General features: G+C 44.6%; 1 protein-coding gene and 2 long non-coding RNA genes across 6 annotated transcripts in view; 2 read left to right on the top strand and 1 right to left on the bottom strand.

Annotated features, from left to right (window-relative positions):
* Positions 1 to 13,443, top strand: part of LOC148110700 (uncharacterized) — a 29,375-nt gene extending 15,932 nt beyond the window's left edge. Inside the window, exons 4-6 of the long non-coding RNA XR_015723281.1 lie at positions 3,024 to 3,188; positions 7,370 to 7,584; positions 13,365 to 13,443. This is a non-coding gene — a long non-coding RNA (uncharacterized LOC148110700). The remainder of the gene's footprint in view (positions 1 to 3,023; positions 3,189 to 7,369; positions 7,585 to 13,364) is intronic.
* LOC123791467 (uncharacterized) lies at positions 10,763 to 21,178 on the bottom strand. Of its 2 annotated transcripts, none has more exons than XR_015723280.1 (4): positions 19,212 to 21,178; positions 14,211 to 14,297; positions 11,277 to 11,577; positions 10,763 to 11,184 (listed from the first exon to the last, which is right to left on the bottom strand). It is a non-coding gene; the product is annotated as an uncharacterized LOC123791467 (long non-coding RNA). The 2 variants fall into 2 exon arrangements; XR_006779385.2 differs by having other exon boundaries at positions 11,281 to 11,577.
* A 29-nt stretch (positions 21,179 to 21,207) lies between these two features.
* DRC8 (dynein regulatory complex subunit 8) overlaps positions 21,208 to 25,865 on the top strand; it is a 149,417-nt gene continuing 144,759 nt past the window's right edge. Inside the window, exon 1 of one of the 3 annotated variants that reach the window (XM_087859576.1) lies at positions 21,208 to 21,781. In XM_087859576.1, coding sequence (XP_087715702.1) covers positions 21,751 to 21,781 — 31 coding nt within the window. In that variant the 5' untranslated portion in view covers positions 21,208 to 21,750. The remainder of the gene's footprint in view (positions 21,782 to 25,865) is intronic. The other 2 variants (XM_087859577.1, XM_045796256.2) reach the window with 2 other exon arrangements.

The raw sequence follows: 25,865 nt of genomic DNA, 5'->3' as shown, positions 1-25,865 counted from the left end.
CCACTCGATGGGGGAAGAACAGTGTCTTCAACGACTGGGGTTGGGAAAACTGGCCGTCCATCTAGGAAAGAATAAACTTGGGGTATTATCTCATTCCACATACAATAATTAAATCAAAATGGATTAAGGACTCCAGACTAAACTCCTCAAAGACAACATTTGGGAAAACTTGATGACACTAGACTTGGCAGTGATCTCTTGGAATGCGGGAGCACAGGCAACAATAGCGTGAATTGACAAATTGGACGACAGCAGACTTAAAAACTGTTCATCAAAGGACATAATCAATGGAGTGAAAAGGCAACCTACAGAATGGGAGAAAATATTTGCAAGTCAGATAAGGGGTTCATATTCAGAATATATAGGGGTGCCTGCGTGATGCAGTCAGTTAAGCGTCTGACTCTTGGTTTCGGCTCAGGTCGTGATCTCAGGGGTGTGAGATCAAGCCCTGCATCAGGCTCTGCACTCAGCGTGGAGTCTGCTTGAGATTCTCTTTTCCATCTGCCTCTGCCCCGCCCCACCCCAGGCTCTCTTGCTCTCTCCCTCTCTCTCTAAAATAAATAAATAAATCTTCAAAAAATATTCAAAGTATAGAACTACTACAACTCAACAACCAAAAACCAAATAACCCAATTTAAAAATGGGCAATGGGCTTGAATAGACATTTCTCCCAAGGTGATATACAAATAGCCAACAAGTGCATGAGAAGATGGTCGACATCACTAATCGTTAGAGAAATGCAAATCAAACCACGATGAGATACCACCTGCACCCCCCTATGATGGCTACTATCAAGAAATCAGAAAATTATAAGTGTTGGAAGATGTGGAGAAATTGGATTCCTGCTCGGTGTCAGTGGGACTGGAAGCCGGTGCAGCCACCATGACAAACAGTACAACAGTTCTTCGAAAAATTACAAATAAAACTACCATAGCCAGCCATCCCACTTCTGGGTATATACCCAAAAGATCTGAAAGCAGGGTCTCAAACACTTCCACACTCCTGTTCATAGCAGCATTATTCACAATAGCCAAGAGGTGGAAGCAAACCAAATGTCCATGAATAGATAGATGAATAAACAGAATGGAGCATATACATACAATGGGATAGTATTTAAAAAGGAGGGAAATCCTGAGCCTTGAGAACATTCTGCTAAGTGAAATAAGCCCGTCACAAAATGACACATGCTCTAGGACTCCACTTATTTGAGGTATCTACGGTAGTCAAGTTCGTAGGAACAGAAAGTAGAACAGTGGTTACCAGGAGCTGGAGGGAGCTGGGGTGAGGGGGTGGGGGGGACGACCAGCTGTTGTTTAATGGATATAGAGTTTCACTTCTACAGGATGCGAAGTTCTAGAGATCTGTTGCACAACAACGGGAACATACTCCGGACTACTGAACTGTATGCTCAAAAATGGTTAAGGTGGCACTATTTATTTATTTATTTATTTATTTATTTATTTATTTATAAAGATTTTTTAAATTTATTTATTCGACAGAGACAGACAGCCAGTGAGAGAGGGAACACAAGCAGGGGGAGTGGGAGAGGAAGAAGCAGGCTCATAGCGGAGGAGCCTGATGTGGGGCTCGATCCCATAACGCCGGGATCATGCCCTGAGCCGGAGGCAGACACTTAACCGCTGAAGGTGGCACAATTTTTTTAAAAAAGAGATGTACTTGTGGCCCTCTTCCTTTCTTAACGCACCTATACTTCATTCAGACACCTGTTCTCCCATGAACAATGTTACTTTCTATTCCAGCTGCGGAGATATACAGAATCATCAATTCATGGTCATGATGTGAGATTGTTTTTAGGTAAAATCTGTTCCTAAGTAGGAAGACAGGCTGATGCCTTTCCCCACCTTCCCCCCCCCGCCCCGTTCATTATGCACCTGTTGTCCTTTTTAATAACTGAAATCTCTGAAGGGAGATCACAGTGACAGGGAGGGGAATTACACAGGATGTGACTAAGAGGTGGAGGAGACCATCGAGGACCATCTCAGAGGCTGTGTAACGCACCCCTGGACTGTTCCTCTAACGTGGAGCTCTATAGCACTCATGGTCATCATGCTCTCTACCAGAGCTTTTATGAGGGACTTCAAATAGCCATTTCATAAGGTTCTTCCCATTTGCAGCTGAGTGTACTATGTCATTTGTTCAGGGTCACAGAGCAATAACCATAATTAGATCTCACAAGTCTTAACCTCTCAGGTGTTCTTTCCCACAGGGTGTTGTTTTTTTTTAAATAATTACATGCAAATCATTTTCTTATTTCACATTTATGGAAAATCAACGATGTGCTTTATGGCACCATGTAGATAATGGGCTTTGGAGCAATTGTTTTCTTTTTATATTTTTACTGTAAGTGTACTCTTCTTCTTATGTCGCAGTTGGTTTGTTGGAATCAAAATCCAAACAAAATGTACATATTACATTTGGTGGTCACATCTCTTTGGTTTCTTTGGGTGTAGGGTGATCTCCTTCCCTCTTCCATACCTCTTTTCTCAATGCCATTGACTTAGGAAAGATACTGGTCTAGTTGTCCGACACAATATCCCACATTTTGGATTTTCCTTCTAGTGCCATTTAACTCACTGTTCCATTGTCTCTCCAGCTCCTACCCCCATTTCCTGTAAATGAAAGCTAGCTCTGGAAGCTTAATTAGAGTCAGCTTCAATTTCTTTGGTGAGAATATTTCATATTTGGGTGGTATAGCTATTGGCGATTTAATAAAATTTTCTACAAAACCAAGCAATATTGGATTATTCTGGGAAGCACTTGAGATCTCTTCTGAAGACACAATGTCATGGGGCATAAGAACCCCAACGTCCAGCCACTGGCTTCAGCCATTTGTTCTGCTCCTTGCTGATGTTGGCCAGCATTGATTACCTAGTTTTGTCATTGTCTAAAACAGAGAAAACAATCCAAGGGCTTCATTGAATATGGAATGTGCAGGGAATGAGCAGGTATATACCTTTCTTTCTTCTTCTTTTTTAAAAATATATTATTTATTTATTTGGCAGAGAGAGACACAGCGAAAGAGGGAACACAAGCAGGGGGAGTGGGAGAGGAAGAAGCAGGCTCCCAGCAGAGCAGGGAGCCAGATGCAGGGCTCGATCCCAGGACCCTGGGATCACGCCCTGAGCCGAAGGCAGATGCTTAATGACTGAGCCACCCAGGAGCCCCAGGTATGTATCTTTCTGGTTCTTGGTTGGAAGCCACAGAAATGAACTCTGCCTAACTCATTTAAAGGTCCCTCAACCAAGGTCATCCCATAGAAACCTCTTGGACGGGCATCAGGCACTCCTGCCACCTACTACCCCTAGACCTTGCTCAATGGATTCTTAACGGTTGCTTTGTCTTTGTGTCACATGCTCAACATCCAGAGTTCTGGGTGGGGGCAACTAATTTGCCATCCTGGCTCACACGTCCCCTCCCTGCTCCCAGAGGGTTGGAAGAGAGAGTATCTGGACGCTTTGGCATATGTAGTGGAACACTTGGTCTCCCCCTACGACTCATAAAATGGGAGATCAATCCTCATTGGAAACCGTGTAGCCAAAAAACTAACAAACACCCATTACACAGAATGGATTGGATGAATGCTTGGATCTGTTCAAAGACAGATGAATAGGAATCACTGAAGAGAAGGAAGGTTTTTCAAACCTTGCTATCGAGATTTTAGGCCAAACACCTACATCTGACGATCTGTAATGGTTGTCATGTTTGAGTGGGCATCAGAACCACCTGGAAGGCTAGTGAAACAGGACGCTGGGCCCCACCTCCACAGTTCCTGATTCTGTAGATCTGGGAAGGGGTCCAAAGGCTTTATACTTCTGACAGGATCCCAGGTAATGCTGGTGCCACCGGTCTTGAGTCCACATCCTGAAAACCATGAGTTTAGGTTCCAGATCAATAACTCTGTGTTTTGTTCTCGTTCGGATATGTGTATGAGTGATCATCTGTGATTCAAGCTGCAGAGGACGGGTGGGTGAGGAATCTTCCAACTGTGACTCTCTGGTCCAAGAATAGGCTGCAGATATGATTCCTTTCCCATACTCCGCCCAAGTTCTTGAAGATAGCCGTCACGCCTGCACAGATTATTGGTCTCTGGACTAAAATCCCAGGTTCTATCACTACTCTTCATGGGTCCGACTTAATTCTGCTCAGCACCCTTGTCACTTTCCTGTGGATTCTTTTCGGTCCCTATTGTTTCTGTTAACATGAGGGACCCAGGGTTTGAAACATATTCCAGACGGAGTCTTTCTATTGTAGAGCAAACCCAAGGAATACCCTTGCTTATGTTGTTCCTTAATTGTATATTAAGTTCATTCAGTAGCTGAATCATTATTAGCCTCATTTTGAGTTTTTTTTTAAAGATTCTATTTATTTATTTTATTTTAGAGAGAGAGAGAAAGCACTCGAATGAGCAGGGGGAGAGCCAGAGGAAAAGGGAGGAAGAATCTCAAGCAGACTCTGTGAGAGTCCAATGTGGGGCTCGATCTCATGACCATGAGATCATGACCTGAAATGAAATCAAGAGTTGGACGCTTAGCCAACTGAGCCACCCAGGTGCCCCTCATTTTGAGGTTTTTATCCATGAAAGTACAAACCACCTTCCTTCTGTCCTCTCTTCCTCTCTTCCCCTTCCTTCCTTCCTTCCTTCCTTCCTTCCTTCCTTCCTTCCTTCCTTCCTTCCTTCCTTCCACACTTCAAGGCTCAATGCCCATGTCTTCTCATTGTAAAATTGATTATGGAAGACTAAGTTTAGGATTTAACATTTATCCCTATTAAATGTTATTGTTTTAGCCTTGACCTATCATATTTGCCTATTATGATATTTTAATCTGAAATTACCTGTTTGATATGATTCTTGTGGCTTGAAACTTTGTGACAGCTTAAGAGATAATCAGCACAGTACAAATATTATTCATTCATTTATTCAATAGGTTTACATATCCTACTGTATTACAGTCACTGCTCTGGTCCCAAGCAGTAATAAAATGTTGGTCAGAACAGGGCTGAGGATAGAGCCATATTGTATCTACTCCCAAGAATAGTACATTGGCTGCTAATCAACGTTTTGAAGGTTCTGGCCATTTTATCTATTCTCACTTTACCTACATCTATCTTCACCGAGTTTCCCTGACCATAATTTGTGTACAAGCGTGTCTTCAGGTTTCTGGCACATACCTTGATGAAATGAGATCCACGCTGTCAAGCAATGCGCCCTGTTCCCAGCGTAGGAGATTCTGTGTTTCAAACGACATTGTGGGCGGTGACTTGGGTCATTAGAGCAAGGTGTGCACCCCAGGTCTGCACTTACTGTTATGATCCGGTGGCAAGTGACTGTTCTTAGAGCCTTGGCTTTCCCATCTACACAAAGGGCAAGAAAGCCAACCTCACAAGGTTGTTATGAGGATTAGACATAACGTATTAATAATTAATTAATTAATTAATTAATGTATTTATTTATTTAAGAGAGAGAGAGAGCTGAGGGAGCATGAGTGAGGGAAGGACAGAGGGAGAGGGAGAAGCAGACTTCCTACTGAGCAGGGAGCCTGACACGGGACTTGATCCCAGGACCCCAGGATCACGACCTGCGCCAAAGGCAGATGCTTAACTGACTGAGCCACCCGGGAACTCCAGACATAACATATTTAAAGTGTCCAGCACATACTGTTTTTTTGAACATGGCATCTTAAAAAAAAAAATTCTTAGGAAGAGAAAGTTTTCTAGTGAGGGGAAATTAGATTTTTTCAAATCCTATATAGATTCATGGAAAGCTTTGGTTCAGGGATTTGTAAGTCAGACAATGAAGCAGTATATGCAAAACTGATTATCAAATAATTAAAAAATATTTCATTGTGATCTTTCGCTTGAATGAACTAGTTTTCTACTTAGTTAAAATACGCAATATAGTCATTCGGTTCTTTCTCTCATCATCTGTGGTGGGGATTACTTTACTATCAGTATATTACTCTGCGATGCAAGACTTTCCCCAGGCTCAGAGAAAATAAGCAAATTTTATTTTCTCTGGGCTTCACATGTAAAATAAAGACTTTGTGTAGAATTTTGGAAGGATTATATGCTATGACATTTTCCTGGTTCCTGGTTATTCTAACAGGAAGGTAATAAGACGTTAATTAAATAATATAAATATTTGCGTGTGGTTTTTAAAAAGTAGAACAAACACAAAAAACCTGATAACTATATCTAGAGAGAGATTTTAGGCTGATGGAAGACAGGGAAGGAGACTTTCTTTTCTCTATACAACCTTTGTACTTTTTGAATTTTGTGCCCCATGCATATATTACTGATTCAAAAAATAGTTAATCCTTTGAAGGAGTGGAAAAAGAATTTTAAATAACACTATCCTTTTCACTGAAAGCTTCTTTTTATAAAATCTCAAAGCTTTGATAACAAAGAAACCAAAGTCCCTGAAAAGTCCCATTAAAGTCTGATAATATATGTGAGTTAAATCAGTGACATGAACCACATTAAAATAGGTTTACTTTATAACAACTAAACACTGCCTCCCAGCCATTCCAATTAACAATAAATTGTTTCTAAAAAGATGCCTGACCCATTGCAAAAACTTTACTGAGAACATCAAATTTTAAAACATGGACACTTTTAAACCATAACGAATAGGATAATAAGCTCAATTTAGATGTGAAGGTATCAAAATCTAGTTTTTCAAATATTTTGGGCAACTGTATAACTTTTATATGTAAGACATTTTTGTGGTTTTATATTTGATTTTTGCTGACAAGATTGTATTCTATGAACAATCAACAATTTCCACGAGTCCCGACTGCCTGTTTAAGGCAAATAAAACAAGAGTTTTCCAAAGAAAATTGTGCGCAAGAGAGAGACATTAAAGATATCAACCATCCTCAGGGCACCGGGCCGGCTCAGTTGTGGAGAGAACGACTCTTCATCTCAGGGTCCTGAGTTTGGGCCCCACACTGGGTGTAGAGATTACTTAAAATACAACCTAAACAATACAAAACAAAACAAAACAAAACAAAACAAACAAACAAAACCACCATCTCCAAGGATGACTCATAAAGTTTTATAACACAAAATGAGAGCCCTTCAGTTTGTGAAATTTTATGCAAAAATACTTGCTTAGAAAATGTTTCTGTCTTGGGATGCCTAGGTGGCTCAGTTGGTTAAGCCTCCAGCTCAGGTCATGATCCCAGGGCCCCGGGATCGAGTCCTGCATCGGACTCCTTGCTCAGTGGGGAGCCTGCTTCTCCCTCTCCCTCTGCTGCTCCCCCTGCTTGTGCTCTCTCTCTCTGACAAATAAATAAAATCTTAAAAACAACAAAAAAGAAAGAAAGAAAGACAATGTTTCTGTCTTTAGGACTGAGCCAGCACCATGGAAATGTCCTTTGCCACAGTAACTGCTGTGAAGCTGACAAGACAGAGCCCTGTATTAGGTGATTTGGCAAATACGAGACAAATGAACACCGAAGTCCTTGCGCTCGAGGAGTGGGTAAGCACCCGACTGCTTGAGAAGGTCCAGGAAGACCCGCACTGGGACCAGACAATCAAACTTACATCCTGCAAATATTTCTGGTAAGTATGTTGTGCGGTAGGAGACATTGGTCAGCAGTGGGTGTTCAGTGCGAGGGGACTCGTAATTCTTTCCAGTTTGTGCAGATACCAGAAGAAAAGGATTTGTTTCTTGAAATAGTCCTATAAAAGAGTTTGCTTTGCTTTTTCTTCTCAAAGATTTTGTTTATTTATTGGACAAAGAGAGAGACAGCCAGCGAGAGAGGGAACACAGGCAGGGGGAGTGGGAGAGGAAGAAGCAGGCTCATAGCGGAGGAGCCCGATGCGGGGCTCGATCCCATAATGCAGGGATCACAGCCCTGAGCCACAGGCAGACGCTTAACCGCTGTGCCACCCAGGCGCCCCTTCTCTTTTCTTTTTTTAAGATCTTATTTTTAAGCAATCCCCACACCCAGCGTGGGGCTTGAACTCACGACCCCAAGATCAAGAGTCATACGCTCCACTCACTGGGCCTGCCAGGCGCCCGGAAGAGTGTGATTTTGAGCTACGAGAGATTTCACGCTCCGCAAACGCAGTGGGAGGAAGATCTCCCCGCTCATTTCCCCGGAGCAACGGTAAAGCCTCCCTGGTGAAGTGCCCGGCAGAACGCTAGGTGCTCAGACCTAGGAGCTCGTCCTTCCTCACCGGACTCAGCAGCCCGGCTCTGCTAACGCCTACCCCAACCTGGACGAGCTGTACCAGTGTCTCCTAACAGGACCGTCCAGTCGCAGGCGGTAGAGACCGTTCCTAAGGAGTCCCGGGAACGGCGGAGGCACACGAGGCTGTTATCTCAAAGTCACGGGGTGTCACCCAGACCACTTCGCAGAGCTCCGCCGGCCCTTGACCCAGAGAGCATCTGGTGGGTCTCCTGGAGGACAGGACGGGGATTCTGAAATCCTCACCCAGGGGTATTAACCCAGACCCGGTGGGGTGTAGACACAGGAGGCCAAGGATTGGCCCTGTCGCTGTGTGTGTCATTGCTGCTTCTTTCTAAGCCGTATTGAGACCAAGCAGGCCAAGACACACCCGCGCAAAGCTAATATTCTGTTAAACAATTACCAGGACTCCCTCCCCAAGTTCTAGCAGGTGTGTCAGGACTCCCACGGGCAAAAGGCCCCAACTGAAAGGTCTGGCGGTTGTTCAAATGCTGAATGGGGTGACTGCTTGGCTTCCAGCCCCTCAGATCGAGACCGCCCCGTCAAAGAGCTCCAGGAGCCGCGGAGTGAGCATTTAACCGATGCGTCTTCCGAGCTCTTGGACCTTTTCTCTTCCAGGACGAGAAGGAACTCAGAATAATACAAAGTAACAATGCCCACCTTTTCCGGGGCTGCTGTTTTGTGCCAGACGCGCTCATCAGCCCAGGGTTTCTTCACAACTACTTGGCTCTTTTCCCATTTGGCAAGTGAAAAAGCTGAGACTCAGGCTGGGGAATTTGCTCAAATTCACAGAGCTAACACGCGACAAAGACAGGATTTGAACTCAGGACCGCCTGGCATCAATACCCATGCTCAGTCCACAGCTTTACAATTACATGTAGAGTTACAATGTGCTGGGAAGGCAAGAAGTCTCTAGCAACACGAGATTTTTTTTTTCTGAGTATCAAATGAGAAAACATTTGAAAGCAGGCAGCCTGTTGCCTCTCATAAGGCAGGAACTCAGTAACAAAATCTTTTAAAATCATTATCTTACATCCTGGAACATGTAGGGTACAGCAGTGTGGGCATACAATGGTCTTCTCCAGGGCTTTAACTGGGTTCCAGGGACAACTATTATATATTTAAAAATAGCAACACTCACATGGCTCCATAGTAAATCAGTTGGCCAAGTTAAAAATAGATTCTAAACATAGCAGGAGTAGAAATTCAATCTAATACCAAGTCACAGAAAGCAGTGACAGCGGTTGCAACAGAAGAGAATAGCAGGCGTAAACCGATTATGCACTTGTATGCGATTACCCACCGCCATTTCAAATTCGGTCTAGCCCTTCTCTGCCGCAGAAAATACGTACACGCACACACATGCATGCATATATATCTACACATATGCAAATAAATAAACAAAGAGGACCTATCCGTCCTTATTTCTCTGCAATGGCATCATTTATAAACCCATTCTTTTGAGGCTTTGGTACTGATTAACACGTCCCAGATACACTACAACCACTTGCATTTCCTTAAGATCTTCAAGTGCAGGAGAGAGGACAGTTCACGTCTGGAATGTCCGGGGGACAGGTGCACAGCATGGCGAGGCTAGTAGGTAACTAGAAAGGATGGGGCACAAAAGCCACATTCAGAGCTATTCCCTCTGCGTCCAGCAAGTTCGCAGTGGCAGACTTAGAAAGTTGGGTTCTTGCTCTGTCGCTGTCATTTGAAACCCTGGGAGCCGGTATGTCAGATAAAAACGCCAATTTCTGTGCCAAGGACTCCTTCCCCGGAAGCACAAATGGCTTTCAGGAGAAGGCTGGAGCTTTGCTTCTTCTTCAGCCCCTGACTTTAAAGCTGTTTCGAGCACACAGTTTCCTTTTTTGCAGTAGCCCAAGTGTCCCAGCTGTGTGCATGATTCTTTGGGGAGGAAGCCATGAAACGTGTGTCCCTAACTCACATAATCTTATTCCATAAACGGCAAGAAGAGAATGACAGATGGGTGTGTATTATAACTTGAAACAGAACATCACATCAAGCAAATCGTTCCATAAAAATACAGGTGTAAAGATACATTTGAGAACTGAATTCTTGGGGTACTGTATAAAGGATTTTTTTAAAAAGTTACAGGACTCACCGTTATATTGATTTATTAATTAAGGAGCAATAACCCTTTTCCTTAAAAAAAGTTTGAGAGAGGTTTATTTGTAAAACATGAACCAAAATAGGATTACTAGGGACAAAAACATAGAGTGGTGAATAGTGTGGGTTTTGGACTCAGACTAGCTGGGTTCATAACTCACTTTGGTCCATACAAACTCATAGGGTTGGTGTGAAGGTTAAAAGTCCTACATGTAGTTTTGTGCCTAGCACATAGGATTCCACATATTAGTTATTATTTTATAAAAGTAACGGAGGGCATAGATATCACTAAGTACCTGGGATAAGCTGATTACTGCAATCAAGGACTGATTTTTCCCAAGAACTAAAGGAAAAAAAAAGAGATTTTTCACTCTTTGGCAAAGAAACAATAGGCATTCATCAAGGAAGGCAACCCACACTTAAAGAGCAGATTGTTGTTATTATTATTTTTTAAAATTCATTTATTTAGGAGAGAGCAAGAACAGGGGGAGGGGCAGAGGGAGAATCTCAAGGAGGCTCCACGCAGAGCACGGAGCCTGTCTCAGGGCTCAATCCCACGACCATGAGATCACGACCTGAGCTGAAATCGAGAGTCGGATGCTGAACCGACTGAGCCACTCAGGCGTCCCTTAAAAAGCAGATCCTTAACTGAAACTTGGAACACAGGACATTGCGTGGAATGGCGGATTATCTTCAAGGGCAGGCTTTGCACACGACAGAAACGGTCGTCCGCTCTCTGCAAGGGCCGAGCGCTACAGCAGCCGCGTGAGACCCAGTGGAGAAAGGAGACATGTGCCAAGTTCTTCGCCTTAGGACACATAGGCGCAGGACAGGGAAAAATCTAAAAAAAATGGAAACATGACAACATTTCAAATCACTGGCATCTTCCATGTGCCTTTAGCAGAAGTGGTTCACGGGTCGTTCATAACTTGCCTACATTTTTGGTCCAGCAAGTATTTGTTTCAGGCATCGGGCAAAGGTGTACGGGTTATGAAGACGGACTTCGATGTTCCGCACGTGCATTAAAGAGCGAGCCACGGGCTTCGGGCACTTGAAAACTTCATGTAAAGATGAATCAAATGTCTCCTCTCCTCCCAGAGGGAGGGCCGGTGGGGTTGGTGCCAAGGGGATGGGGCGGTCTGCAGACAGACCATGACAGCGTTTGACTTGAGAAACCTACAAATGATCTCAATCCCTAGGATAGCGTCCCAGTGAGTACATCAAGTTCCAGGCCCTGTAAGACGAGGAGATGATGAAAACTTTAAGACAGGTTTCACCAGTCCTTCTCTCTATTCACAAATTGGCCCTGTAGACTTTGTCTAGTTTCCAGAAATATTGAAGGTGTTTTGGAATTAGATCTAATTGCTCTGTTCAGCGCTCCCTCGCCCCTGGGCATTTCTCTAACATAGTACCTTTCTTATTATACTGTGTCGTTCCCCCCCCCCCCGTCAGTTCCGATGTACCTGTTCATTAATTGAGCCAAATTATCTAGAGAATACAGTTGAAAAAGAAGAGCTCAGGGACAAGGCCGTGTTTGACACAGTTTCTTGAATGGATTGGTTCATTGATTAATCCGGTGTTCCCAAACTTTATTCAGTTGCTCTTTACTTCTGGTTTTTGTCATGTCCATGTTACTTGCACAATTGGATAACATTTTCTCTAATTTGACATCAATTGAATAATTTTTAAAATTTAGTTTCATCTGAAGCAATATTTGTGAAATGATGGGTTTGAGGTGCTCGATTTTTAAGGACATATTTTGAAAACCCAACTATGTAAATTTAAAAAAATTATGAGCCACCTGACATAGTCTACCACTCATTTGGGCAACAGGGGATTAATAAACTAATAACATTTTGAGCTTGAAAGGCATCTTTTGGCTTTTCTAATCCAACACAGACTTCCACGGAGCTTAAGAGATTCGGCCAAAGCCACTGGCCAAGGGGACGGTTAAGAGCAGAACCTTCGTCTATAGTTTAATGTTGCAAGTTTAGTGCTTTCTTTGTTTGGTTGCAAATTTAGCTGATTAGCTGTTTAAATATGGGAATTTCCACCAAATAAAATAATCTTAGTCTGGGTATAGATGGTGTGAAAGTACTTCCTCTGTCAGTAGTTAATAGGTCCAACTGCTTACGATCACGAATACTTTTCTTATTCACCAAAGCAATAACCGTCTCCAATTTTTAAAATATAATAAAAAGAGTACGATTACATTAATAGAAAATTTTAATAATGGGGAAATGATGGGGGGGCCAAAATGAGATCTGCTTAATTTTTTTGCTCTAAAAAATAAAGCCTATTAATAAAAACAAATGAAGAATGCTATTGAGGCTTAATCCTCTTTTTTAAAAAAATATTTTATTTAGGGGCACCCGGGTGGCTCAGTCAGTTCAGTGTCTGCCTTAGGGTCAGGTCATGATCCCAGGGTTCTGGAATCAAGCTGGAGTCTGCCGCTCCCCCTGCTTGTGCTCCCTCTCTCTCTTTCTGTCAAATAAATAAATAAAATCTTTAAAAAAATAAAAAAGATTTTATTTATTTGAGAGAGAGACAGCACACGAGGAGGGGGAGCGGCAGAGGGAGAGGGAGAAGCAGGCTCCCCACTGAGTGGGGAGCCCATCGCGACGTGGGGCTGGACCCCAGGACCCTGAGATCATGACCTGAGCCAAAGTCGGATGCTTAACTGACTGAGCCACCCAGCTGCCCCAAAGCTTAGTCCTTTTTAAAATTGGGATTCTATGGGGTGCCTGGGTGGCTCAGTCGGTTGTGACCGACTCTTGGTTTCAGCTCAGGTCATGATCTCAGGGTCATGAGATCAAGCCCCATGTTGGGCTCACACTGGGTGTGGAGCCTGCTCAAGATTCTCTCTCTCCCTCTTCCTCTGCACCTCCTACCCCCCCCCCCCTCTCTCTCTCAAATAACAGTAATATAATAATAATAATATAAAAATAAAGATTCATTAAAAAAATAAAACTGGGATTATATCTAACTGATATTATTCTTGTCCACCTTACTCTAATGTAGGGTACTGTTATGGACCATGAAGAAGCATCCATTGCCAGGATAGCTCAAAGCTGGACAGACAAGAGTGTAACAGTCTTGGATGGCATATAGGTATGTAGACCCTGGATTGGATGTGAAATTTGCCTTTAACATTATCAACATCCTGATCCTATTTAACATGCTTGATCCTTAAATTCTGCTTGCCTTGTTACTAGGTAAGTGATACTTCATGTACGAGATAATAATTACCATCCTAAGATTTCAAAGCATATGTGTAATCCAGTGGTAAAGATGTTATGCCCACTTTAAAGACACAGAGGTCTGATAAATATTCCACAGCAATTCTAGCAGTAGAAATTCCCGAATATCAGAGAAAAAGATAAATAAAATTCAGGATTCTAGAGCTCTGGCTCTCTCATTATGCTGGTCATTGTTAAAGTGATCATTTTTAAAAAATAATTAACATAAAGAAAGGGTCACAGTCTCTGGGCACTCACATGTTGAAGAGAAGGGCATTAAAAAGAGGTATACATAAGCCTTCATTCTGTGCAGACATAGTTATTTAAGATTCAGGGAGGGTTTTATGTGTGTGGGCATTAATTTTAAAAGTATTTATTATATGCTTGGTTTTGCATGCTTTTTTGGTGCATTGTTGTATGATTAGAACAAATACAACACACAGCCCTCTCCCCTACGAGATAGCTATAATTAGTATTAAGTTTCTAGTTAATATTCTACTCAGTTAAAGGTCAATGAATTCAAAGGCCTTAAGATCCATTTGAGGCACTGAAATAAAACAATCTAGTGAATAGATTTTGTCAAATTAAATTCACAATTTCCTGCTCTTCACATGGGGGTTTAACTCACCTCTTACCTCCTGGAGAAGGACACCGTCAGTCTAATCCAATGACATCCTTTCTTCGCCTCCCCCCAATGACATACTTCTGTGGTGTTCTGGATAATTGAGAATTGATCACATGTTGTAGATATGAACCACTCTGGCCACAGTAAGGGTATAGTATGCACTATACATCATTTGAAGGAGAAAGTAGCTATGGTGGGTGAGTATTTCAGTTTTGTGGGTCAATAACTTAGTAAATTTGGGACCAAAAAAACCCCCAAAAAACCCCCCCAAACCATGGGGCGCCTGGGTGGCTCGGTCAGTTAAGCATCTGACTTTGGCTCAGGTCATGATCTCGGGGTCCTGGGATGGAGCCCCACATTGGGCCCCTCACTCAGTGGGGAATCTGCTTTGCCTCTTCCTCTGCCCCTTCCCCTGCTGTGCGTCCTGCCTCTGTCTCTCTCTCTAATAAATAAATCTTAAAAAAAAAAAAAAAAAAAAAACCAACCCAACTCAAACCAAAACCCAAACAAAAACCTGCTAGCTTAAAACTACCAGCTCAAAAGGTATCTCAGCAAATAGAGAGCAGGTGTCAGCTATCATGTTTGTGAAATCCAAGTGTGCCTAGCAGACGGTCCTGCACACAGTAGGCACTTCATGTTTTCTGTACTGAGTGAACCTTCCTCCTGTGAGAATGGAGAGGGAGGGTAACATGAACAAGACGGTGCCCTCTGGCTATATGCCCCCCAGGCATTTGGGCTGACTTCCTTTTAAGCTGTGGTGGGGAAGGGTTGGGAGCATGTGAGAAGAAATGAGTGGGTCTAGAGAAGTAGTCAACCCTCTCCCAGGTAGCCAGCCCTCCCCTGGCTGTGCCGCACCTGCCCCCTCTCTCTGTGTGTGAGATAGACTTTCCCTTCCCACCCAAGCCTTCCTAAAAATAACTTCCTTTCTAACCTCTCTCCAGCTGCACCATTCACTCTCAATCTCACACCTTCCCTTACCTTCTTGAAAATATAGCTGACCCGAAAAAAGAAGAGTATGAAGAAAAACCCAGCAATACTGGAGATTTTTAATCTTTGTGGGTTTGTATTGTTTTGCTTAGTGATCGTGTCTGCTGGGGTTGGGGTTGCAGATCCCTGTTCTGGGGGAGTTACTAGGGAAAGTGGGAATGCAGCAAGCAGTTAGCTTCCAATTCACAAGAATGTTGAGTCTCAACTGAGTGTTATTTGCAGACATTTTAGTAAGTGGCCCTAATCATAGGCCAGGCCTATGCAGGCAAGGCGAGGCACAGCATGGAGCCAATTTCTCCTCAATTCTAAGGCTGCAAATGGTATTGGAATTGTCTATAATACAAAATAATAGTGCTATATAAAGAAATTTAAAAATCCGTATATACATCTATCTAGAACTATTTATTTATCCCTCAGGCTATTTTTCTTTTGTCCTGTAAGAGCCATGTCAACTGGCGTTAATCTGTGTAAACTCTGGGAAGGAAAATTAATTATGGTAGTGGTAGCATTGAAACGGTAGGGTGAAGGAAAAGGGCCGCATGGGCCAAGCACACCCTCTTACCGTCTCAGAGACTCAGAGTCGAGAACTTTACGAATCAGGAGCCATATCTCTAAAATATCGCTAGGGGGGCGCCTGGGTGGCACAGTCGTTAAGCGTCTGCCTTCGGCTCAGGGCGTGATCCCGGCGTTCCGGGATCAAGTCCCACATCGGGCTCCTCTGCTGGGAGCCTGCTTCTTCCTCTCCCACTCCCCCTGCTTGTGTTCCCTCTCTCGCTGGCTGTCTCTATCTCTGTCACATAAATAAATTAAAAAAAATAAAAATAAAAAATAAAATATCGCTAGGATTCCAGGATGTGTATAATGTCCCCTTCTGTTAATTTTATTATCCTATTTCTTTCCTCATCAGCAGCAAAACCCTTAACATTAAAAAAAAGAAAAAAGTGTACATGATTGTATTTAAGGGTAGCAAGGATGGTGGGGCCAGAGAGATAGAGATGACCGAGCCCCCTTCCTCTTGCCCCATTGGCAGATGATGCCTCCTTCAAGAGTGGGTAGAGCAGGCCAGTCCCTGGGACCTGGCAGAGGGAGGAAACGAAAGATTCAGGAAAATCAGAAGACTTTGGGGCACAGCAGTAGAAAAGCGGCTTTTCCTTAGAGAAGCCATTTGGGGACCTTCACTCTGGGTTTCTTCGTCTTTCATGCGGGAATCATACTAGTCTCCTTCTTACGGGGGTATTGTGATGAGTAAGCCCGATAGTCCCTGTAAACTGCTTGGCAAAGTTCCGAGAACACAGTAAGCACACCGAAATAGTACGTCTACCGGCTGGGGAGCCATTGAAGACTCAGCCAGCCAGGGTCCAAAGAAATGCAGTCAGGCCAGACGTCGAGGGAGCCGCAGAGGGGGCATCATGTCCAAACTGGTCAATCGTCTCCGTATGTCCCTCTAACCTCCACATCACCGCGGGTGGGGACACGGGGTCCAGGGGAGAAATGACATGGCCAAAGTCAAATAGCTAACGGGCAGTGCGTTCCATCCTGGGTCTGTTTAAAATCCTATTAGCTTGATTCTTCCACACAGCATTATCTCCTTACGGAAATGTTGACATAAATGAAACTTAATTTTCAAAGATTATTTTTGGAGCTGGAACTAAAAAATCATTCCCAAGTCAATTACCAGCATCATTCTATGCTTTTTCTCTATTTTCACAGTTCTGGGGGGAAGAGGTTATGGGAGCAATCGTAGACATTTACTGACTCTCTGGGTCAGCTTCTACCCCCCCTTCGCCTCTCCGGTCTTATTTTTCAATGAAAGAACAGAGACTCACCACAAGTTGCCTAGCGCTGAGGGTCCCTGAAAAGTGCTGCTTAGGACAGGAAATGTTTCAGTGATGAATTAAACAGTGACTCGCCGTGTCAGTGTGTGTTTTGAAGTGGAACAGACAGCAACATGTGCTTTTGAGAAACATAGGGCCAGGAGTGTGATTTTTCGAAATGCTTTAAGAGCCGTGGTTTCACGTAACATTTACTTTCAAGCTGCCCACAAGTGCTGTAGTCCCAGCTTCCTGCTTTGGGTCCCTGAAAAGCCCAGAGCAGCTCTGGCTCTGAAAATGCTCTTGTCCGGGGCCAAGAATTTAACACAGTTCTCTGTCTTTCTCCAGATGCCTGAAATCTCAGTCTGCAGGGAGTGGGGAAGGAAGAGAAGATGAGCAGACCACTGGGGCACGGGGGGGGGGGGGGGGGGGGGGAGGGCGGGGCAGGGGGGTCACTCTCAGAGAGTGTGAGTTTTGTCTCCTTCTTCTGCCTTCAGAAAGCTAGGACCTCAAGTCTTTGTCCAGACGGGGACAATGTGTATGGCGTTATCTGGTTCCCTCAGAGTCCCTAAGTCTCTGCCAGTGGCTTTGGGTGGTGTTTTGCAGCGGTAAAAAAATGAGGGGGAGGAAGGTGACTAATTCTGCCCAGGACTGTTGCCCTTCTCTAAATATTCACGTTACTAAACAGGATATAACAATGATATATTTATTCAGAAGTGGCATCGCACAGGGGCTCTGAAGTCAGAACTAGATTCCTAGCCAGCTCTCTTGTTGACTGAGACCTTAAGCAGGCCTTTAATGGGAAGATGTAGCTTTTTCATCTGTAAAACAGGGATACCACTATCAGCCTCATAAGGATTAAGAGATAATGTATACAAATTAGAAGAGTTATTTTTATTGCTATAACCCTAATGAAACCAAGCCGTTATTCTGTTGTATTCTGGTCAGGTTTTCATGTTGAGACCCCAGGGTAAGGTTACTCACCTATAGGTACAGATGGTGTCCTGAAGGGCTGGACTTTTTTTTTTTCATGATTTTATTAAGTAATCTCTACACCCAATGTGGGGCTCAAACTCACCACCCCAAGATCCAAGAGTCACGTGCTCTACCAACTGAGCCAGCCGCGCGCCCCAGGGCTGGACCTTCTTGATGTTAATCATCTAGGGAAGGGCTGTAACCTTCTTTAGGAAACTGGAATTAGACAAACCAGGGAAGTAACTGCCTCCCTGTAATTTCCTGGGTCTAGAGCTCAAGGAGTCGAGATATGCTTAAAGCCACTTCTGCTTGAGGCCTAAAAATGGAAAAGTGGAAACGAGGAAGGGGCCGCACGCTGAAGATGCTAAGCTCTATCACGTATGTTATGTTATGCAGTGAAGGGTGTGAGGCCTGGAATCAGACCACCTCCTGTTGTGTAGGAAAGCACTGGAAAAGCGAACTCTCCCAGGGGAAGCTGAATCTCAGGAAAGAAGTTGGAGTTTGACCTCCGAGGGCTCCTTCCTACGTGGAAATGGGGGTTTATCTCAAAGAAAGTGGATTTCCTTGCAAGTTCTTAAGCTTTGAAAAGCTTTCAGTTACATCTATTGGATCTCATGGAAACTCCAAGATAAGGAGTTTTGCACATTGCCGTTTCTATTTTTCTGAGTTAACAGAGTTTTTGTTTTGTGTTAAAGATTTTATTTGAGAGACAAAGCGCGCGCAGGAGCAGGGGCGAGCAGAAGGGAGGGGGCAGGCAGAGGGAAAGGGAGAGGCAGACTCCCCACTGAGCAGGGAGCCCAGGACCCTGAGATCCTGACCTGAGCCGAAGGCAGACACTTCACCGACTAAGCCACCCAGGAGCCCCCGAGTTAACAGTTTTCTTTTTCTTTTATTTTTTTAAATATTTATTTTAGAAAGAGAGCTAGCGAGCAGGTAGAGGGACAAGCAGACTTTATGCTGAGCACGCAGCCCCATGTGGGACTCCACCTCAGGACCCAGAGATCCATGACCTGAGCCGAAACCGAGAGTCAGCCACGTAACCAACTGAGCTGCTCAGGCGTCCCAAGTTAATGGAGTTTTAAAAAGATGAAATAAATGACTTGCCTAAGATCATGTCAGTCCATGTTTTTTTAATTATTCCTAATCCAAGGAGGTTTCAATTACCCCCGGAATAGGAAAGTAGACATGGTGTGAAGATTTTTTGACTCTGATTTTACCTTACACCACTTACCCTTTCCATTTCAGCCACATCTTCAGTAACTGAGTCAACTGTATTCAGATGAAACATCTGTGTCCCCTCACCTGCGTGGAACCAGCCCGTGAGAACAGATTCAACTCACTATAAATTCAAACACGCAAAAGGACATAACCTGTACATATCCATCGGGCCCCACTGAATAATTAATCAAGCATGTCATTGTCTAAAACTATGTCCTTGTTTTTTTTTTTTTAATAGGCTAGTAGTTTGATTTAGCCCTAAGACTGTATAATGTCTGAGTGGGACCAAAAATAATTTTCCAGTTTGGAATTTCAGAAAAACTCATGAAAAATCACTCTGAGAATCGTAAGTGAAAGAACACTTGAGTGGCATATGGTATTACAAAGTTACTCAAAGCCGTAGTAAGAAATGGTTCTGCTGTTGTCCAAAGAAAGCTAATAATATTTTAAAAGTTAAAATTGTAATACAATCAGAAGTTAGTTTTCTACAACCAAAGAAAAGTGGAAAGTCAAGTCAGGTAGCATAAGGCAGATAATTACTCACTGGCACTGTGGGCCTCTATTTTGCTATTTGGATAACCACTTTTTCACTTTGTGGAGTTTTCCACAATAATGATACACTTTCATATGCAATCAGTTAATTAGTCAATTGAAAAATATGTATTTATCTCCTAATACATGTTCCCAAATTAGGCAAAGTACTGTGGGTACATAAAAGATGTACACGATCAGGCTTCTGTCTCTGAACCTACCTGGAGTGGAGGGGTTAATATACACTGCTTTTTTACTCATCCCAATTTAGAGAAACAGTATGGTCTTAAATCTGCTGTACAAATTCAGAGAAATAGAGACTAATGTGGTCTGGAATAATCTAAATAATTCTTGCTAAGTCATTGAGAAGACTAACTCCTATCTTAATTTTTAAAACATATATTATTTCAGACCAAGAATTTAAAAATTGTAGGCACCGGGGATATGGGGACAAATAAAGTGTTTCCTGTCCTCAAGAGCTTACAGTACAAGCAAATATACAAAGTCATTGCAAATCAATGGGAGAAGCTCTAGAATGGGAGCTTTGGACCACAGAGGAAGAGGTTGACCCGGAGAGCTGCATGGAGTAGGTGACCTTCAGGGAGGTCATTGCTGACTGCGAGCAAGCAGACGTGTGTCTGTGGGTCGGTGAATGCTGGGCCGGGAGAGGGGTGGGGGAAGCCCTTCCAGAAAACAGGAAAGTGCCAGCAGCCTAGGAGAAGGCACAGTGAGTGAGAAGTCAACCTGAGCCCAAAGCTGAGGTTTTCCTACGTTTATTTCAAAGCCCTTCATTATCTGTATGCAAAGAGGGCGTCTTTAAAAACAAACAACTAGACTATAATGACTACGAAATTTAAATATTGTGTGAACGCTAATGATTACTTTCGCATATTCTGGGGTGTCCAGAATTTACTGTAAACAACCGTATTCATTTTATGTAAGTATCTATCTCCTAACAGAAGCCATTTTGTGATGATTCAATCGTTTCTCATCAATTTCAAAGAGAACGCTGGTCATAGCACCAAAGGAGTACCTGCTCTAGAAAAAAGCTATTTTAATGAAGAATTGTTTACTTTCGGGTTTACTGAGCGATTACAGGACCAGACTAAAAGGAGCGTAACAAGCATGTTAAGAAAATCATCCCGTACTAGTACCTTGTCCTTTGAAGGCTTCAACATTTAGTTAACCGTTCATACATTTTCACATAACGTCCTTTAAACCAGTACGCGAACGCACTTAAAAATCATCCAACATTACCTTTAAAGTTTTATATTCGTTTGAACCACATAATTCAAAAATCATTTCAGAAAGGAAACGTTCTAGTAGAACGAGCCAGACACCTAACGTCCTGCGACAGCTGCGGAGTTTGAGACACGCGGGAGGTACGACTTCGTAGTAACCTTAGCTGGAGGTCACGTCAAACCTCACGAGCAAGGGGACATTTAACCTCGGTGTAGAGGCGGCCAGGCGGCCACGTCTCCGTTGCCATGAGAACCTTCCAGTTTGTGTCAGCAACGGCCGCCTTGACAACTCCGTGTTTGCTCCGCGGCCCCGGGTTCGCGCCGTCGCCGCCTGGACGCCCCCGCGCCCGCCCGGCGTCCCGGCCTCCCGGGCAGCCGCGAGGTGCGACCTCGGCTCTCCCGCCGCGCTTTCCAGTCCGCAGCGCCAATCCCGCGCGGCGCCACGTCGTACCCTCGGGCGGGGAGGGAGCCGAGTCCTCGGGTCCCCACGCGGGTCAGGAGGAGGGAAAGCAGGGCCCGAGGCGCTCTCACTCCCTCGGCCCCCGAGGCCGGAGAAGGCCGCGCTCGCGCCGCGGGAAGGAGGGGGGAGGGGACGTGGGCGCGCGCGGGGGGAGGGGCGCGCGTTCGGAGCCTCCCCCCGCCCCCGCCCTGGGGTCTCCCGCCCTCAGGGATCGGAGCCGCCGGTGCCCCAGGGTAGACTCGCGCGGGGGCTGGAGGGGGCAAGGACGCCGCGACCTAGGGTGACGCCAGGCATCTCCCGGGCGACGGCTCCGCAACAAGATGGCGGACGATAAAGAAAGGGAAGGCACAGGTAAGAGCCGCCCGCCGCGACCCGGGCCCGCAAGGGGACGCTCCGGGCGGGGTGGGCCGCCCTCCAGCGGAGTCCGCCCCGCGGGGAGAGGGCCCACAGGGCTGGGGCCACTGACGCGCCCTGCAGCGCACGCCGCCCTCGCCAGCGCCCGCAGCCTCCCCGCCGCCTCCTGAGCCCCGCCCCCTCCCTCTTCTTGTCCCCTCCCTCCTCCCCCCGCTCCCCCCACTCCCCCTGCCTCCCCTTCCCGCTCCCCCTCCCCCACCGCCTCCCACCCCGGGAGCTCCGAGCCGCGGCTCCGGCGGGCGAGCCCGATAATGGCGTCCTTGCTCGCGGCCGCCGGCACCCCGCCTCCACAGCCTCGCCCCGGCCGTTGCGCCGCAGGCGCCACGCCGGAGGCTGCCGGGCTGCGGACACCCGCGGCGGCCGGGGTGAGGACCGGCTCTGGCCGCCCGCGTCTGGCGGACCTTCGGGCCGCGCCGGAGCCCCGCCCGGCGGGAACGCGCCCGCCGCCTCCATTTTGCCTGCTCGGTGGGGACGTGAGGGGACGTGGGGGGGACGGCCTCGGGCTCGCGGGCGCCCCCTCCGCGCCTGCAGCCTCCGAAACGCGCGCCCGTGGGGGGCTGGGCGGAGCGCCCGCGCGCGGCAGCGTGAGGAGGGCCGGAGAGCAGCCCGGAGGCGGCGGCGCGGGGCCGCGGGCGCGCCGGCCGAACCCTGGCCCGCCACGTTGAGCGGCGGCCCCTTGACATTGTGTCAGTGCCGCCCCGAGTCCCGGGCCCCTTCCTCGGCCGCTCAAAAGTAACAGCCCTTGTGTGCGTGCACTCACTGGCACACTCGCGGCAAAAACCCGTCAAACCGTCGAGGTAAACATCCTAGAAATGAAAGTATATCCTGTCCTTGTTTCCTTTCTGGGGAGCCGCAAACACCAGGTCACGTGTCACTTTCCTCCGCCTGCAGCCAACTTAACATTTACAAGTGCAGAAACCGGCCCCGAGGTAGTCAGTCACTTGTGGGCTAAAATCACAGAAAATCAGCGGAGAAACCGTGGAAACCGTGCCAAAGATCTACCTTTGGATAAGAGTAATGCTAGTTGATTTATTTATAGGGCTGTTAGTCTAGAGAGTCGGAAGTGTGTTCTAGATGTTTCCTTTACTAAGATGGCCTAATTTTTTATTGTGCTGCTTTAAAAGTAAAAGGTACATCCGAAGGAAGTGATTACTTTTTTTTTAAAGACTAATTTTAAAGGGTTTTATTTTTATTTTTTTAAGTTTATTTATTTTTGTTTTTTTAGTAGTCTTTACACCCAGTGTGGGTCTCGAATTCTCAGGAGATCAAGAGTCACATGCTCTTCGAACTGAGCCAACCAGAAGCTGCTTTAAGACAAATTTTAAAACTTCCCCAGAAAACCAAATGATTTAGTTATTTACACAAAAATGGAAAAATCATTAGCAGATAAATTAACATGTTAATTATGGATATATATATTTTTAAGATTGATTAGGCCAGCACGAGAGAATGGATCATGTTGCAAATACAATTTTTTCTTTATTTTCTTAAAAATAGAGCTTTTCTGATTTTTCAGTTTTCAAAAATACTTTTCTGTTTAGAATAAAGTCAGAGGAAGAAAGTTCTGTTCATAACTATAGAAGAAGTAATGACAAAAGCTGGATGTCATTCTTTCCGCTGGCGTATATTTAATGCCTATGGAAGGTGTTCTGATTACTTGAGAATCAAAGGACATGCAGGGAGGGGAGAGAACTGTAAGCTGGGCCCAGCAGCCTGTGTGCCAGACCTCTTTCCAGGTGTGTTATATCCCCTCCCCGTCTGTGAACACCAGTCAGAGCCTCCCTGGGAGCTTATCAGAAATGAAGAATCTTGGGGCGCCTGGGTGGCGCAGTTGTTACGCGTCTGCCTTTGGCTCAGGGCGTGATCCCAGCGTTCTGGGATCGAGCCGCACATCAGGCTCCTCCGCTAGGAGCCTGCTTCTTCCTCTCCCACTCCCCCTGCTTGTCTTCCTTCTCTCGCGGGCTGTCTCTGTCAAATAAGTTAAAAAAAAAAAAAAAAAGAAATGAAGAATCTCGGTCCCTGCCCCTGACCTGCTGAACCTATCTGCGTTTTAACAGATCTGTAGGTGACCCAGATGCACATGAAAGTTTGGGAGGCAGTGTTATGTGGTATATTTTATTTATTCTTAACAGTTCTATGAGTTGATTATAATTGCAGTTGGTAGGACATGATGAAATGACGCCATGTTGCCTGAGGGTAAACTAGCAACTCATTTGGCATTTATCATCTTTGTATGAACATAACTGCACTCCCGTATTTGATTCTTAGCTCTGAAGGTCGAAAAATTACACCTAACCAGTTAATCAGAATCAATCAAGATTTGGGGTTTCACTCAAGCTAACTAATTAATTATGGATTCTGAAGGGGGGTATGTTGATACTTAACCAGAAAGCTGATCTCAGCAGTATTTTGTTTTACGAGTATTAAACTTTTGGGGAGGATGAATTTATATTTCAAAATGTCCTTGATGAGCATGGAATCACACAAAAGAAAGGATAGTTTTGGAGGATATATCCAGTACCCTGTAACCTTTAAGAGGAAAGGGACCATTTTCTTTTTTTTCTTTTTAAATTTTTTATTTACATTTAATTTGGTTAACATATAGTGTATTATTAGTTTCAGGGGTAGAGTTTAGTGATTCATCAGTTTCATATAACACCCAATACTCATTAGATATAATGAGCCCTCCTTAATGCCCATCACACAGTTACCCCATCCTCCCACCCACCTCCCTCCAGGAACCCTCAATTTGTTCCCTACAGTTAAGAGTCTCTTATGGCTTGCCTCTCTCTGTTTTTTCTTATTTTATTTTTAATTCCCTTCCCCTATGTTCATCTGTTTTATTTCTTAAATTCCACATATGAGTGAAATCATAGGGTATTTGTCTTTCTCTGACTTATTTGGCTTAGCATAATACCCTGTAGTTCCATCCATGTTGTCGCAAATGGCAAGATTTCATTCTTTTTGATGGCTCAGTAATAATCCATTGTATATATATATACCACATCTTTATCCAGTCATCTGTCGATGGATATATGGGCTCGTTCATATGTTGGCTGTTGTGGACGTTACTGCTATAAGGAAGGGAACCATTTTCTGATCTGTTACACTTGGTGTCTTGAGGCGGTGCCCAGCACATGGTAGGAACTCAATATTTACTGAATCCAGAATATTTGAATTAATTAAAGATGTTTATGTTTTAGCCAAAACATTACTTGCTATTTCCTAAAAATCTATTCTATACCCAAAAGTACATATACTATTTTTAGTGTGTTTTTTTCCCCACTCATTCCTACAGGTAAGCAATAAGCTTCTATTATTTCTGGCTCAACAAACGTCTTTTTTAAAAAGATTTGTTCATTTCAGAGAGAGGGAAAGAGAGAAGGAGAGAGGGGAGGGGCAGAGAGAATCTCAAGCAGACTCCCCACGCTGGGCGCAGTCCCACGACCCATGAGATCATGACCTGAGCTGATACCAAGAGTCGGTCGCTCAACTGACTGAGCCATCCAGTTGCCCCTCAACAAGCATTTTTTGAGCCAAAGTATTCACTGGCCTGTCTTTAAAAACAACAACTACAAAAATCCCCTTTGTAGAAACATATGTTTATTTTATTTTATTTTTAAAGATTTTATTTATTTATTTGAGACAGCACAAGCGGGCAGGAGGGTCAGAGGGAGAGGGAGAAGCAGACTCCCTGCTGAGCAGGGAGCCTAATGGACTCCATCCCAGGACCCTGAAATCGTGACCTGAGCTGAAGGCAGACTTAACTGACTGAGCCACACAGGTACCCCCCCTTTTTAAAAAAGATTTTCATATATTTTAAATAGTTCATCTTTAATCTTGAGATTTTTTTAAAGTTATAAAGGAAGATTAAGCCTCTGGATTTATATCTAGCTCTTCTTCAACATTTAGGGATTAATCTTGGTGAAAGTACTGAGAACATTGTTAACAAAAATTAACTATGACAGGCTATTATGTTCTATTTATAATAGTTTCCAAAAGATTATATACACTGAAGTTG

The sequence above is a fragment of the Ursus americanus genome, chromosome 2 (genome assembly GCF_024610735.1).
Source record: "Ursus americanus isolate L20-20 chromosome 2, mUrsAme1.1.p, whole genome shotgun sequence".
Lineage (NCBI taxonomy): Eukaryota > Metazoa > Chordata > Mammalia > Carnivora > Ursidae > Ursus > Ursus americanus.
Note: the sequence above shows the minus strand (reverse complement) of the source record. Positions and strands in the feature narration are given on the sequence as shown.